The sequence below is a fragment of the Alosa sapidissima genome, chromosome 19 (assembly GCF_018492685.1).
Source record: "Alosa sapidissima isolate fAloSap1 chromosome 19, fAloSap1.pri, whole genome shotgun sequence".
Classification (NCBI taxonomy): Eukaryota; Metazoa; Chordata; class Actinopteri; order Clupeiformes; family Clupeidae; genus Alosa; species Alosa sapidissima.
Window position 1 is genome coordinate 28,285,416 of NC_055975.1, and position 15,000 is coordinate 28,300,415.

General features: G+C 43.7%; 1 protein-coding gene across 2 annotated transcripts in view; it reads left to right on the forward strand.

Annotated features, from left to right (window-relative positions):
- Positions 1-6,766, forward strand: part of bcl11ba (BAF chromatin remodeling complex subunit BCL11B a) — a 54,760-nt gene extending 47,994 nt beyond the window's left edge. Inside the window, exons 3-4 of one of the 2 annotated variants that reach the window (XM_042072143.1) lie at positions 248-2,113; positions 4,335-6,766. In XM_042072143.1, coding sequence (XP_041928077.1) covers positions 248-2,113; positions 4,335-4,357 — 1,889 coding nt within the window. In that variant the 3' untranslated portion in view covers positions 4,358-6,766. Of the gene's footprint in view, positions 1-247 lie in introns of both variants that reach the window. The other variant, XM_042072142.1, reaches the window with a different exon arrangement.
- The last annotated feature ends 8,234 nt before the right edge of the window (positions 6,767-15,000 follow it).

Sequence of the window (15,000 nt, forward strand, 5' to 3'; positions counted from 1 at the left end):
ACAGCATGTTGAGGGAGCTCCTCTTTTACAGCCAAACTAAATTTGTTTACACGTTAAATTCCTTGTGTTTGGCACCAAAAAATATGCAAATATAAACTCCTCCTGCCAGATAAGAGCTGCAGTTGCAAACGAGAATGTTATGAATGAGATATGTGTTAGTCTATTATATTAAAGTGTGTGTTTTATATTGTACTATACATACAATACTATATTGTGACACTATGTTATTTTTTTGTATTCCTCACAGGTAGAGATGAACCTGCAAGCTACATCTGCACGACCTGCAAACAGCATTTCAGCAGTGCCTGGTTCCTCCTCCAACATGCTCAGAACACCCACGGCATCCGCATCTACCTTGAGGCCAACAGCAACAACGTGACCTTGACCCCCCAAATCACCCTCCGTCCACCCATGGGTGCCGAGTCCATACCCCAATCTCCTCTCACCAATTTTTTAGGCGACAACAACCCCTTCCACCTGCTGCGCATGACGGGCCCTCTGCTTCGAGAACCGCCTCCCGGCTTTGTGGAGAACCGGCTCCCCGGCACACCGCCCTTCGTCAGCCCTCCCCCACGCCACCACCTGGACCCGCATCGCTTGGAACGCCTTAGCGCCGAGGAAATGGGCTTAATCTCCCAGCACCCCAGTGCCTTCGAGAGAGTGATGCGCCTCAACCCCATGGCCATCGAGTCCCAGTCCATGGACTTCTCGCGCCGGCTCCGCGAGCTCGCGGGCAACAACACCACCACCGTCGCCGCTGGCACGCCACCACTCTCGCCCAGCCGCGCCAACCCTATGCACCGCCTGCTCAACGCCAACCCCTTCCAGGCCAGCCCCAAGTCGCCCTTTCTGAGCACGCCTCCGCTGCCGCCCATGCCGCCAAACAGCACGACGCCGCCCCAGACGCAGGCCAAGAGCAAGTCGTGCGAGTTCTGCGGCAAAACGTTCAAGTTCCAGAGCAACCTGATCGTGCACCGGAGGAGCCACACGGGCGAGAAACCGTACAAGTGCCAGCTGTGCGACCACGCCTGCTCGCAGGCCAGCAAGCTCAAGCGGCACATGAAGACGCACATGCACAAGTCCGGCTCCATGACCGGCCGCTCGGACGACGGGCTGTCGGCCACCAGCTCGCCGGAGCCCGGCACGAGCGACGTCACGGGCGAGGGCATGAAGAACAGGGACGGCGACTTCAGCGGCGAGGGCTGCGAGAACGAGGAGGAGGAGGAGGAGGAGGAGGAGGAGGAGCTGGAGAATGAGAGCAGGCCCGAGTCCAACTTCAGCATGGACTCGGAGTTCTGCCGCAATCGCGAGAACGGCTCCAAGCCGCCCTCGGAAGAGAAGGACATGTCCCTGGGCAAGATGGTGGAGACCTCTGGACTGAACTCCATCCAGCAGTACAATAACTTGATAGTCGACAATCGCAAAAGGCTTCCTTTCTCCAAACGGTGCTCCGACGGTCAGCGCGACACCGGAGATCATGACTCAGTGGGGGGCGAGATGGACCACGTGGAGCGGGCGACGGTCAACGGCCGAAACTGTGGCTCCAGCGACTCCTTCTCAGGCCTGTTCCCCCGCAAGCCCACGCCCATCACCAGTCCGAGTCTCTCCAACTCCTCCAAGAGGATCAAGATCGAGAAGGACCTGGACATTCCCCCCGCGCCTCTCATCCCCTCCGAGAACGTCTACTCCCAGTGGCTGGTGGGCTACGCGGCGTCGCGGCACTTCCTCAAAGACCCCTTCCTGGGCTTCACCGACTCCAGACAATCTCCCTTCGCCACCTCGTCCGAGCACTCGTCGGAGAACGGCAGCCTGCGCTTCTCCACGCCGCCCGGCGACCTGCTGGACGGGGGCCTCTCGGGACGCAGCGGCACGGCCAGCGGCGGCAGCACTCCGCACCTCGGCGGGCCCGGCGGACACGGCCGGCCCGGCTCCAAGGAGAGCCGCCGGAGCGACACCTGCGAGTACTGCGGCAAGGTGTTCAAGAACTGCAGCAACCTGACGGTGCACCGGCGAAGCCACACCGGCGAGCGGCCCTACAAGTGTGAGCTGTGCAACTACGCCTGCGCCCAGAGCAGCAAGCTCACACGCCACATGAAGACCCACGGCCAGCTCGGTAAGGAAGTCTACCGCTGTGACATTTGCCAAATGCCCTTCAGCGTCTATAGCACCCTGGAGAAACACATGAAAAAGTGGCACGGGGAACACTTGATGACCAATGAGGTGAAAATTGAACAAGCTGAGAGAAGCTAAGCTAGGCTTTTCCTATTTAGCCTCTTGAATAACAAACAAACAAACAAACAAACAAACACAAACAAATGGGGTAGATGGGTTCACTTGATTCACAATGATTCTAGTTTATCTTATGTTTTGCCTAAGAAACTGCCATCTGAGAAAAGAAAAAAAAGTAGGAAGTTCAACTATGTCGGTGTAAACTGCCTAAATTGGCTTTTTGATTTTTACAATCTATCAGCGGATGACTTAAATATACGTGGAGCCTTTAACTGTGCAATAATTTCTGTATTTATTGGAGTTTGTAATGTTCTGGCATGTGCAGGTACGTTTTTTTTATTTGATCGTTATTTCCTTTTTGTTCTATTATTTTATGCTGGGATTTTCTTTTTTAAAAACCCAGAGGACATTCTGAGATTTTCTTTTTCGCAGAGCAGAATACCATTTGAATAATTTTAAAGCCGCTGCTTTTACTGAATTGTATATTTAAGTTACATGTGTAATTTCTTGAGGAGAAGCCGAATTCAATCTTCATTTAAAAAAAGAAAAATGAAAAAAGCTTAACCGATCTTTTTATATAAAAAGCGTAGTTTTTGTTTAGCCGAGATAGTAGAACATGAGCGGACAACAATCTTTTGCCATAATAGCATGAAACAGATTTTAAACATGTCAATCTAATTGGGTATGTAGCACTGAATGTCATTTCTGACAGTAAATCTTATGAGGATTCTAGGTCTTTTAAAACCTGCTTCCCCCCGAGCTCATAAATCAAGGAGGAAGAGACCTTAAAAACAGATGATCACGAAGGCAGCTGCTTTGAGGTACCTAGTACCATCCCAGTTAACGCTACTTACACAAACCTTTCTTCTTCTCTACGTCCCATTATTGGTAGCATTCAAACTGTTTACACTGAAACATGCTACAAAAAAAAAAAAAAAACACCCTCTGACATCACATATACATTATTGATCAATGCAAGTACTGTAGCCGTTGTTTTGTGCATTCTGCCGAATCGCCCATTTCTTGGGGAAACTGAATGACAGTGCACATGCTGAAACATCTCAGGGGGTGATGCGTGTCCAGGCTTCTCTCTCCGCCACAGTCGTCAGCTTGTTCTTACTCAGAAGACCAGTCCAGTGCAACGAGTTAGCATCCTCGTTAGTCCAGTGCAGAATTAATCACCACATCTTGTGTTATTTTTGTCCTCAGCCACTTGCTTTTTTATATATGTATTTATACATATATATTTATATACATCATGTATACACGTGAATGGTTGGAGAACACGTATGTAGTGGGCAAAATGGATCAAAACTATGCTGCACAGTGAGTAGTCTCACTCAAGCAGAACGATCCAGTATACCAACGTGACATGGATCTGAGTGTGATCTGGCTCTGACCCGATTTGAGTCTGGGCCAGTTCTGATCCAGAACCTTCTAAAGTGCATTCCTAGGTAGGTACGACATGATTCAACAACAATAGCAGCAGGTCATAACGGTAAACTTTGCAGCAGCAAATCAAAACCTATTCACTGAGGGGAATGATCTAGTAGACATTGTCGCCTATTCTTATAAGTGCTTTTATACTTTTTACATCTTATATTTACGTTCCATCTGAGAGTGCTTCATGTGTTCAAAAATGGCACTGTTGATTTTAGAGTGGGCTGGGTAAAAGACAATATTAGCCATAATGAATATTACCACTTTAACCAGATAAGAAGACAAAAAAATACAATTTAAACATAATTCAGAATACAGCTCAAAACTTGTACGCAATCTGCCGATGTTTGTGATATCACTTGAAATAGCCCTATGCATTTCTAAATATATTTATCGATCATTTTGAAAATGAATTTATACTCTATAGTGTATCTTATTACAAAGTTTACCATTGTCTAAAATGTTTATATTTCTGATTTTATCTGGTTAACTTGGTTATTTACCCTGTAAAACAGTCATTGGCAGATGTGTAGATTGCAGTAGTAGCCTACATTGCACAGTAGTAACAGTGTGTGCAAATTCCTGTTGAGCATGTTCGTAAACAGTAAGACTATTTTCTTTCTTTCTTTCTTCCTGTCTTTCTTTCTTTCTTTCCTCCCATTCAGGGCTTCCTGTGATGTGTAGTTGAACACACTCTAAGAAGTAGCCACATTGTCGCGTAACGAACGCACTGCTGATGTTTCTGAGCTTGTTAGAGAGAAAACACGCGCACATGTATTTTGGGTCTTCAGTTGGCACTGACGATGCCTGAGCCACAATTGTGTTACATGCAGTCATGAACCCCTCCTTCACGTATACCACCACCATCCCCATACACACACACACACACACACACACACACACACACACACACAAACACACACACACAAACCTCCCTTGAGAGGGCCACGCCACCCAAATTTGTAGGCCTGAAGGAAAAAGACAGAAAAACACTTTTTGAAAAAAACATTTTTAACAACATTTTAGCAGCCTGACCCGCACTTTATGATTTGTTTTAGACATTTTTCTTTTCTTTAAAAAAAAAAAAGCAGAAAACGGCTTCTGAGCAAGAAATTACGTTTAACGGATTGACTAGGGCCTTGCAAAGGAGAGCATCTGAGATTCAAGTGCCAGCGTTGCTAGGCTAGGCTATCACAATGCTGGCACTATAAAAAGTCAAAATAATTTATTTGGACAGTTTTTATACTGCCATCCGATTCGACATGAGTGTGCCTTGAATACTGATCTTCCTATTTATTGTCTCTAAAGACAAATGCAACACATTTGTGAATCAAGGAATTAAATGAAAAAATGTAACAATTGTACTGAAATGTCCTTTCAAAATATAAAATCTGAAATCACATGAAAAATAATTCAAGAAATGATTTTAACATGAAAACGGTGGCCAGCACAATATTGATGTGTCTGTGTGTGTATATATGTATGCATATGTACATATGAAGGCACAAACACATGCACACACACACCCACCCACACACACACACACACACACACACACACACACACACACACACACACACACACACATTCATATACAGAACATTATTCTCTTCAGGACAAGAATGCGTCCCTTGATTAAAAAAAAAAAAAACCTAAAAAAAAAAAACCTGGAGTGGCCTAGAACGCCACTCACAAGCAAGGAAGAGACTGGACGAAAATCAGGAACAACAAAACAAAATATGAAAAAAAAGACAAAACATGAATTTAGTGCACTCAGTCTTAAATACGTTTACAGTATTGAAACAAGTACAAGGGTAAAATGATATTTCTGTGTATGTGTGTTTTAAACAATTTTTTTTTTAGTTTACTTATAAACTTTCTCTGAATGCCATAGTGGCTATGTGTATATTGGTTTTTTGGTGACGGGGTTTTAGTATATATATAAATATATATAAATATATATATTACATTTTTCTTGTTTACTGTACAAGTATACCAGTATTTGTAATATTGGAGAATGCCTGGGCATTTTACAAGGATAGATTTTTTTCTTTTCTTTTTTTTTTTCATTTTTTTCCAGTCCAATTTAAATTGTGGGTCTATACAATGTTATGTCACTGTAATTGTAAATGTCTTGATTTCTGGTAAATTTTATTCTGCCTTGGGTGTGAGAAAATAATAATAATAAAAAAGAATGAATAAAAAAAAAGAATGCTTACCAGAGCTGAATGGAGATGGTGACGGGACCAGCTTTTCAATGTAAGGAAGTTTTCCCATGTAGAATATGTTTAATATGGATTTGCTTTTCAACACACGTCCCTGAAACATATCTTTTAACTCCTGAATCGTTTTTTTTATTTTTTTTTACTTTTTTTTTTATCTTGCTCCTCCTGAAATGCTTCTACTTCCTGGCTCGATTGATACACATGTAGGCACTCACTGTCCTTTTACTGGAGCTTTCCTCATTTTTATCTTGTATATGCATCTCTTGTGAGAAAGGTCACCTTGGGGTAACCTTGGGGTAACCTTGGGGTAACTTTGAGTCATGTTAGTAGAGGAATGGGTCCATTACTGAATATAAAGGTCAAGGGTCAAGCTACCACCAGAAGCTGCCACAGTATATTTTTGGTTTGGCAGGATAAAAATATTGCAAAAAAAAATCCTTTAGAATTTGTATTGCTAAAATGGACGTTATTGTACAGAAGGGATTTTCAAAAGGCTGTCTAACAACCTTTTGATGTAGCTACATATACAAACGTAAATGTTTTGTTTATTATATTGGTTGTAAATAATTTTTTTATAACAACCCAGACTTTTATTTCTTTTTCTTTTTATTTGTGTGTGTTCTGATGGGCACTGGCAGTAATCTGTCATCTTGGGGTCTTTGACCTTTCAACCTTTAGACATTTTTAAAATGACTTTTTTGTTGTCGTTGTTTTTACTTTGGGTGTAAGACCTCGTCCGTACTGGCACTTGTCAGCTGGTCTTTTAGCATGAAAAGAATAGAGCACAATACAAGCTGTTGCAATTGTCCAATGAACTGATCATTTGTGTCCTTCATTTTGGTTTGTTTTGAGAAGTAAAAACCTGAAACCTCCCTCAGTGTGCCCTGTATGTTGTTGTGTAGACAGCTGAGCTGCTTATGTGTTGGTGGGTGAGAATGACGATGATGATGTGTGTATGTGGGGGTATGTTCACTTTCACTATACCACCCACCAGGCACACACACACACACACACACACACACACACACACACGCAAACACAGAGAGAGAGAGAAATGCAGCAAAAACAATGACATTTCATACATAGCAAAATGTATGAATTATCAAGAACCATTTTATAGTTTGATCCAGTTTGATCCGATTCCAGTATATGTTGAGTTGTGAGGTGGGTGTAGTTTATTCAACGGGCAGATCATGCTAAAGGCCCTGCTAGCCTCTAACCAAAGCAGACAATTAAAGACTTGTTTCACAAGTAAGAGCAACCACATTCATATGGCCAGCCGACAGTTGACCACAACCATGCTGCACAGTTAAAAACTGCCCACCGCAAATTCTCAAACCTCTGTGACCAAAAAAGACCAAGGCCCTATGAAGTGGTGGTGCTTTGATGAGCACTAAAGGCCTTCTCTTTCCCTCTCTTTTTCCATTTCTCTCTCTCCTCTCTCTCTCTCTCTCTCTCTCTCTCTCTCTTTTTTACATCTGAATGCTTTCTACACATGGTCACCAAACTTAAACCAAACCGATGGTTCCTCTCACTTGCTCTATTGTCTCAACGGACATCCATCTTTGGATTTCCTGTCAGATGTCAGAGAGTCTTATGATCAGATAGAAGTGCCATGGACAGGTGTTGAAATCACAATTTTAAAAATATATATATTTTGGTCAGAAAGAAGTGCCGTGGACAGGTGTTGAAATAACAATTAAAAAAAAAGTGCTCTGCTGCTGTTCACTCTTCTTTTAACATTCCATGGTTACAATTTCTTTTTTTAATGTTTGTACAGGGTTGGGACATTTAATGATACAGGGTTGGGACAAAGAGACTATCTGTAATTTTTGATATGTAATGATGTTCATAAACAAAGGGGGAGTGGGAGGGTGGAGGGTTTGACTAGGGATGATATGCTGTGTGTTTGATGTCACTATTTAAATACACAAACTGGAAGTACAAGCTGCGGCTTGCGTTGTCTGTGATGTCATTTTCAGACTCACTCTAACATTAAACTTTGCACGAAAGCTGGATATTTCTTTCATTTGATATCAAAATGTAGAAAGATAAAGAATGCACATTTCCCCACATCCACCAGCATAAACTCCATGCACCCTAAATATCCATGCTGCTGATAGCTTCTAATGCTACTTTAACATTAATGCATGCTGGCATGAAACAGTAATAATCATGAATTAAACCATGACAAAAGGTGTACTAATCAGAGGTTCATGGTTGCATGAAACAATCATAAATACAGCCTAGTGAAAGTCTCCTCACAAGTCAGGCAAAAGTCCACTGCAAGGTAGGCACAGTACAAAGTCCACTGCAAGGTAGGCACAGTACAAGAGACATTTCCATAACCACCCAAAGCTTCGTGTCACCATTCCCACACATTTTAAAGCCATGATTAAAGATGCACATGCCATAACATGCAGATTGAGCTGTGGGGGGGGGGGGGGTGAAGAGCAGAGGAGAGGAGATGGTGTTGTGTGTGTGTGTGTGTGTGTGTGGTGTGTGTGTGTGTGTGTGTGTGTGGGGGGGGGGGGGGGGGTCTGTGCGCAGACTCTAGTCACACGCATATTGGGGAGTGGAGGATGGGTTGGTAGAGTGGATTTGGAGGGGTGCAGTGACTGGTTTGAAGTGGGGTTGGATATGTGTGTGTGTCGGGGGGTGGGCACGGCACCCCTCGCGGGGCCTGTCGAGGGTGGCTAATCTGAGTGACGGCCGGCTCTGCAGGTGCCTTCCACGCGGCACGGTGCGTCGGGCCCTCGACACTGAGCTGGTGCTCATCTGGGCTGGGCCACTGGTGCCGTGGTGGGTGGTGGTGGGCTGCGGCGTTAAGTCCCGCTCACTTGCTCGCTCGGCAACTCTCGCCAGTGTTAAATACCCCCCCCCCCACGCTCCCTCAGCCATCAAACGCCAGGCTTGAGTGCTTTTCCAAGATCACCCTTGGGGAGTTTCCAAACTTCACACACACACACACACACACACACACACACACACACACACACACACCAAAAAGAGGGGTTTGGGTTACAGGTCCGCGTGCTGTGGAAGACATATGGAGAGACAGAGAGAGAGAGAGAGAGAGAGAGAGAGAGAGAGAGAGAGAGAGAGAGAGAGAGAGAGAGAGAGAGAGAGAGAGACCATTAGGATCTTGGCAAATGCAGAAAATATGAGCTGTTGTCTGGACGCCATGCGCTCCATGTTTAATATGATTTGATATAAAGACAGTTGGGGCAGATGACAGCTGAACTGCATATCTGACAGGAATTTACAGAGATAACAGACTGCTAACTGAACTCCAGTGCTGCCAAATGCATCTGGTCTAGACCACACTCCTTTTTTACCACAAAACAGACATCCAATTTCACACACTCAGCACTTGAAATAAAATAAACACTAATAAGATCAGTCATTGTCGTCCCCCCCTTCAGACCCTCATATGTTCACTGTTCTGATTTCCTTCATCCCTTGTATTATTCCAATACCGCAAAACAGCAGAGCCACAATTCCTGTTGAGACAGAATTGAGACAGACTAGGACGAATTTTGATTTGGCATCAGTTTCAAGGCAACACGGTAATTAAGCCTCTCCCTGACTGGCCTGGTCTTTGAAGTAGCCTGTAGGGGGGATTATGCCAAATGAAGAGAGAGAGGGAGAGACAGAGAGAGGGAGGAAGAGAGAGAGAGAGAGGGAGAGAGAGAGAGGGGGGGAAGAGAGAGAGGGATAGAGGAGAGGAGAAAGAAGAGAGGCCTACTGCTCCCACCCCCCTAACATTCCTTGCAGAGTGTCATGATGGCTAAACCCACAGGAGGATGTGTGTGTGTGTGTGTGTGTGTGTGTGTGTGTGTGTGTGTGTGTGTGTGTGTGTGTGTGTGCTACACTGTGTGAGAGTGGTCAAGCATGGAGACACAGTGTGTGCTCTTGTTCTGTCCTGCGGTTCATGAGTTTACTTTACCGTGTAAAAGACTGAGCCGATCCAACTACCCATCCATATCTCTCTCTCTCTGTCTCTCTCTCTGTATCTCTCTCTCGCTCTCTCTTTTTCTCTCTGTCTTTTAATCTTTTTCACATACTTAAACTTCCTATACACTGGCTGCTCATATCTCAATAATAACTGACTACCGTTATATCATTATGTCTATTTTCTTAAATACTTTCAATTTTAAACTCTATTTAACACATTAAGTGATGGTTTTGATTTAGTGTTTAATGTGTATAGTAATTATATATCTTACTCAGTTACACATTTTGCTCACCTATAAACAGCAAACTATTTTAAAAAGTATAGAATAAGGCCTAAAATTAACTGAAATAGTTCTCCGCAGAAATGATAAAATAATCCCGTATGAAATAAAGTAAGAAATGAAAGGTAGGAAGAAAGAATCTATGGGGTTAAGGCCATCAGTACTTCTTGTACTCAAACAGCAGCCATGAATTAGCCTGCATTAGATTGCATCTCAAGGGATGACCACGGGAGTTAAGGGCTGAAAATAATGATGACGTATATAAATATATTCTTCCAGCTCCCCACATATATGCTGCATATACTGTGTACTGGTTCTGCACCTCCTGCCAAGCAGACTGGGCGGTGTGAAACACACCTCCTCTCATTAACCTGCGCCGCGACTATTTCAGTCTCAGAAAAACAGTCCGGATTAACACACACACACACACACACACACACACACACACACACACACACACACACACACACACACACACACACACACACACATACACTGACACACATACATCAGCATAAGCAGACGCACACCCATGCATTTGCACACACACACACACACACACACACACACACACACAACATACATACAGACACACCAACGCACACACTACACAGGTTATTCAGGAATAGGTATGGAGTTATTTCAGCTCAGTCTGTCAGCTCTGGTTTTCTCTCTCTCTCTCTCTCTTCCTTCCTTTCTTTCTTTCATTTCATCTCATCCCCGTCCATCCCTTCTTTCTCATTAAAAAGGCAACTTCAAATGACTTAAGCCACACTCTTCATCTTTTAAAGCCAGAGTGTTGACAGGTACAGTGGGTCTTAAGGCTTCAAGATCAACGTGGCTATTCTCTCAGGCAAAATCCCCTGGGAGGTTTTAAATGAAGTCCCAGGAATCTTAAGTTGGACAGGGGGGCTGGGTGATGATTTGAAAGGGGGCACACACCAGCAGCAAACAGAGAAGCAGCGCTCTTTATGAGAGAGAAGAGGTGTCTGCAACGTGCATGCAATGTACAGGAAATCTTTGTCAAAGTGTGGGCTGGTAGTGTGTGTACGTGTGTGTGTGTGTGTGTGTGTGTGTGTGTGTGTGTGTGTGTGTGTGTGTGTGTGTGTGTGTGGAGGGGTGTGTGGGTATGTGTGTGTGTGTGTGTGTGTGTGTGTGTGTGGAGGGGTGTGTGGGTATGTGTGTGTGTATGTGTGTGTGTGTGTGTGTGTGTGTGTGTGTGTGTGTGTGTGTGCAGGGGTGTGTGTGTGTGGGGGGTGGGGGGGTGGGGGGGGGGGGTGGGGGGGTATTCCCTTGATTTTTCAAACTGAGTGTACGCGTCAGTGGAGAGTGTTTCAATAAGGATGTCATGGTGAATCAGAGAGTTCCCCAGACTTCTGTTGTAATTAATAAGGTTATTATAATTCATCCAACTTGTCCTTATCCAATTGATTGGCATGGCTGTTTCATGCCTAATTCCTAAATCACTCACTCTTACTCTCTATAGCCTGGCAATGCAGAGAGTCAAAAACCTTATGACAAATTCACCAACAGATCCACACCATTAGCCAGACATAAAATACTCCTCTATTAAAAATTACTTTCATATCAACACAATGCATAAAATGAATGGAAATAAAGCACATGTTGTGCATCGTAAAGATGTTCATGCCATTCTTAGGTGCAAAATAGCATTTCATTGAATCCAGCTAGTGTTCCACCAAGAAATGTGATTGATATTAAACCTAATTAGTCAAATTCCTTTGTTCCATTTCTTTAGATCTGACAACTTCGCCTCTCTTTTAATCAGGAGGGAGATGACAAGAAAGAGAGAAAATAGGTTATTATTCATAATGTTTTTCTCTCTCTCTCTCTCTCGCAGCTACTCACAACAGCAGCAGTCACTCAAACTTCATATTTCCTCTTTTTTCTTCTTTTCTTTCTTTCTTTCTTTCTTTCTTTCTTTCTTTCTGTATAGCTTAGTGACAACGGGGTGAGTTATTTAAAAAAACAGGCTCTGAAGAACTGAAGGTGCCACAGTGGTGCATGCAGCCTTTTTGATATTCAGATTCGGCTGCCTACACCGGGCATTATGACACATTTGGATGATCGTATTGCCGGATTAGGAGGCTGGCTTGTCATTTTCAACAACAATACCACGATTTAGGGATGCTATTCCTCACAGTGTGCTTCGCATTAACGCCTGGCCCAAAGATTTACATAAATCTTTGTCTTAAGATGAAAGAAAAGGGTTTTGAGACAATGAAGTTAAGCTTTGGAAATGGGGAGAAAAGTCTGTGTGTATGTCTGCACATACTGTGTGTGTGTGTGTGTGTGTGTGTGTGTGTGTGTGTATGTGTGTGTGTGTGTGTGTGTGTGTTGGGAGGGGGGGGTGTTAGTGGTTAAAGGCTGGGAGGCAGAAAGAGGGAGAACCAACCAAAGAAAAAAAAAGTTTTATTTTAAATCAGCCACTGTATAGTTGATACAAAGATACATTATGCTCCTTTTTCTCTCAGCCCCCTCAGAAAAGGCGGGCAGGAGGAGAGGCGTTCGTCTCCCAGGATGAGAGAGAAAGCAGGCAAAAGTGAGCCATTCATCTGTGATTTAGTGGCGCATCTTTCACTGAATTGCAGCGGCCCTTAATCTTATTGCCTGTAGCAGTCATTTTGAAAACTGACCTAGATTGTTGCGCCACCCCACGCTGATTGGATTCATCCTACGTGATTGTGAATCAGTTTATATTAGAGCGCGGAGATTGGATCAGATTCTGACCACTGAAGGCTATTTTTCTGACTGAGGCGTACAGGGAATTTCATATTTCCAGAAAGGCTTATACAACTGTTACAGTATTTCTTAACCATTTGAACATCGACACACCCTGTACATTCATATGATATAATGATGCTGAATATTTGAATGGATAAGAACTGTGGAGAATAATGTGTGTGTGTGTGTGTGGGGGGGGGGGGGGGGGGGCACTGCTGCCAGGAGAGGCTTCTTTTATCATATCACAATATCAGATGAATACTCTTCGTCAGATTGCAAAACCCGATTGCTATTCCAATGAAAAAAACAGATGGGAACAGGTCACAAATGGCTCTTGTTTAAACACACTGTATCAGAGAACAGGTGGAAACACACTCACTTGCCTGTATGCACATACACATTTGTAGCAGTTTACAGTAAATAAACCCAGCGTCTGTAAAGCATTGTAAACACATTAATAAAGGGTTATAAGATATTCATAATACCTATCGAGAGAAGTCTATTTCTTGATTCCTAATAATTAGTGAAGTCAGAAAGCATTATGACGTTAGGGTATAAACCCTCACAGCTTGAAGTATCAGAATGTATAATAAAGCTTCTTATACCTCTTGATAATTGCACAGATGATTTTTAACATTTTGTCAAAATCAGTTTATTCTCCAAAATTCTCCAAATGCACCTAATGGAACCATGCATGCTTTCATGATAACAGTTGTGCAGGGCTTATGCAGTATTGTCTACTTCTGATAGACTTATGTCACTATAATGTATTATGAAAACATAATTTGGAAAATGTGTGAATGTGTTTATAATGCTTTATGGATACGGAGTTTAGGTTAAGTGGTATGTATGTATTTGTGTAGCTGATGCTTCTCTTAACAGACTTATATGCAAACATAACTTTTTCCTTGAATTTCCCCTGGGGATCAATAAAGTATCTATCTATCTATCTATCTATCTATCTATCTATCTATCTATCTATCTATCTATCTATCTAACTGTAGGAATACATTGGAACGTTGTCTCCAAGGGATTCAAACCCATTCCTGTGATGATATCAACACTATGCTCCACCAAGAGGCGCAGGAACATCCTAGGCTGTGTGTGTGTGTGTGTGTGTGTCTGTGTGTGTGCGTGTCTGTGTGTGTGTGTGTGTGTGTGTGTGTGTCCATGTGAGTGTGTGTGTGTGTGTGGTCAGATCAGATGCAAGGCGAGGCCAGAGCAGGATCCATATGTGTGTGTGTGTGTGTGTGTGTGGGTGTGTGTGGTCAGATCAGATGCAAGGCGAGGCCAGAGCAGGATCCATATGTGCAGCATATGATTGGCTGATCCCCTGCTGGTGCGTGTCCTGCCAGCTGAGAGTCGCCGTGGTAACACTTTGGTGATTATAATTCCAACAGAAAGGTCGTTATTTATGGTGTCTCTTCCCCCTAGCACACACACACACACACACACACACACCCTCCAGGATGTAGTTGTGCCGATCCCAATGGTCTGGGGCAATAAACTAAAACAAATGACAAGGGAATGACATCCCACCTTGAACCAGAGGAAAAGGTTATTTACATCTCCTGAAACTTGTAGTAGGTCAGTACTGGATCATTCAGAGCTGTCATAGCCAATGAGCAGGCGTCAAATGACTACCCAGAGAGAGGGAGAGACAGAGAGAGACAGAGAGAGGGGCAGAGAAAGAAAGAGGAAGTGAGAGAGAAGGAGAAAGAGAATGAGAGAGTGCCAGATGGAGGGAGAGAGAGAGAGAGTGAGAAAGAGAGAGAGGGAGAGGGAGGGAGAGAGAGGAATGGAGAGAGCTAAGGAGGGCAACAAAGGTAGCATGACAAGAAAGACAGAGAACATTAAAAAGAGAATGGAAAAAAACTGAGAGAGAGAGAGAGAAAGAGGTGGCACAAGCAGAAAAAAAGAACAATGGCTAGAGTCAGAAAGAGAGAGAGAGAGAGAGAGAAGCAGATATCAAGCGAGAATAAGAGATAGAGAGATTCAGAGTGTGTGTGTGAGAGAGAAAGAGAGAGATAGAGAGAGAAATAGAGATAGAGAGAAAGAGAGGCATATATAGAGTAAGTTAGAGAGATAGAGAGAGAGGGAGAGAGAGAGAGGCAGAGAGAGAG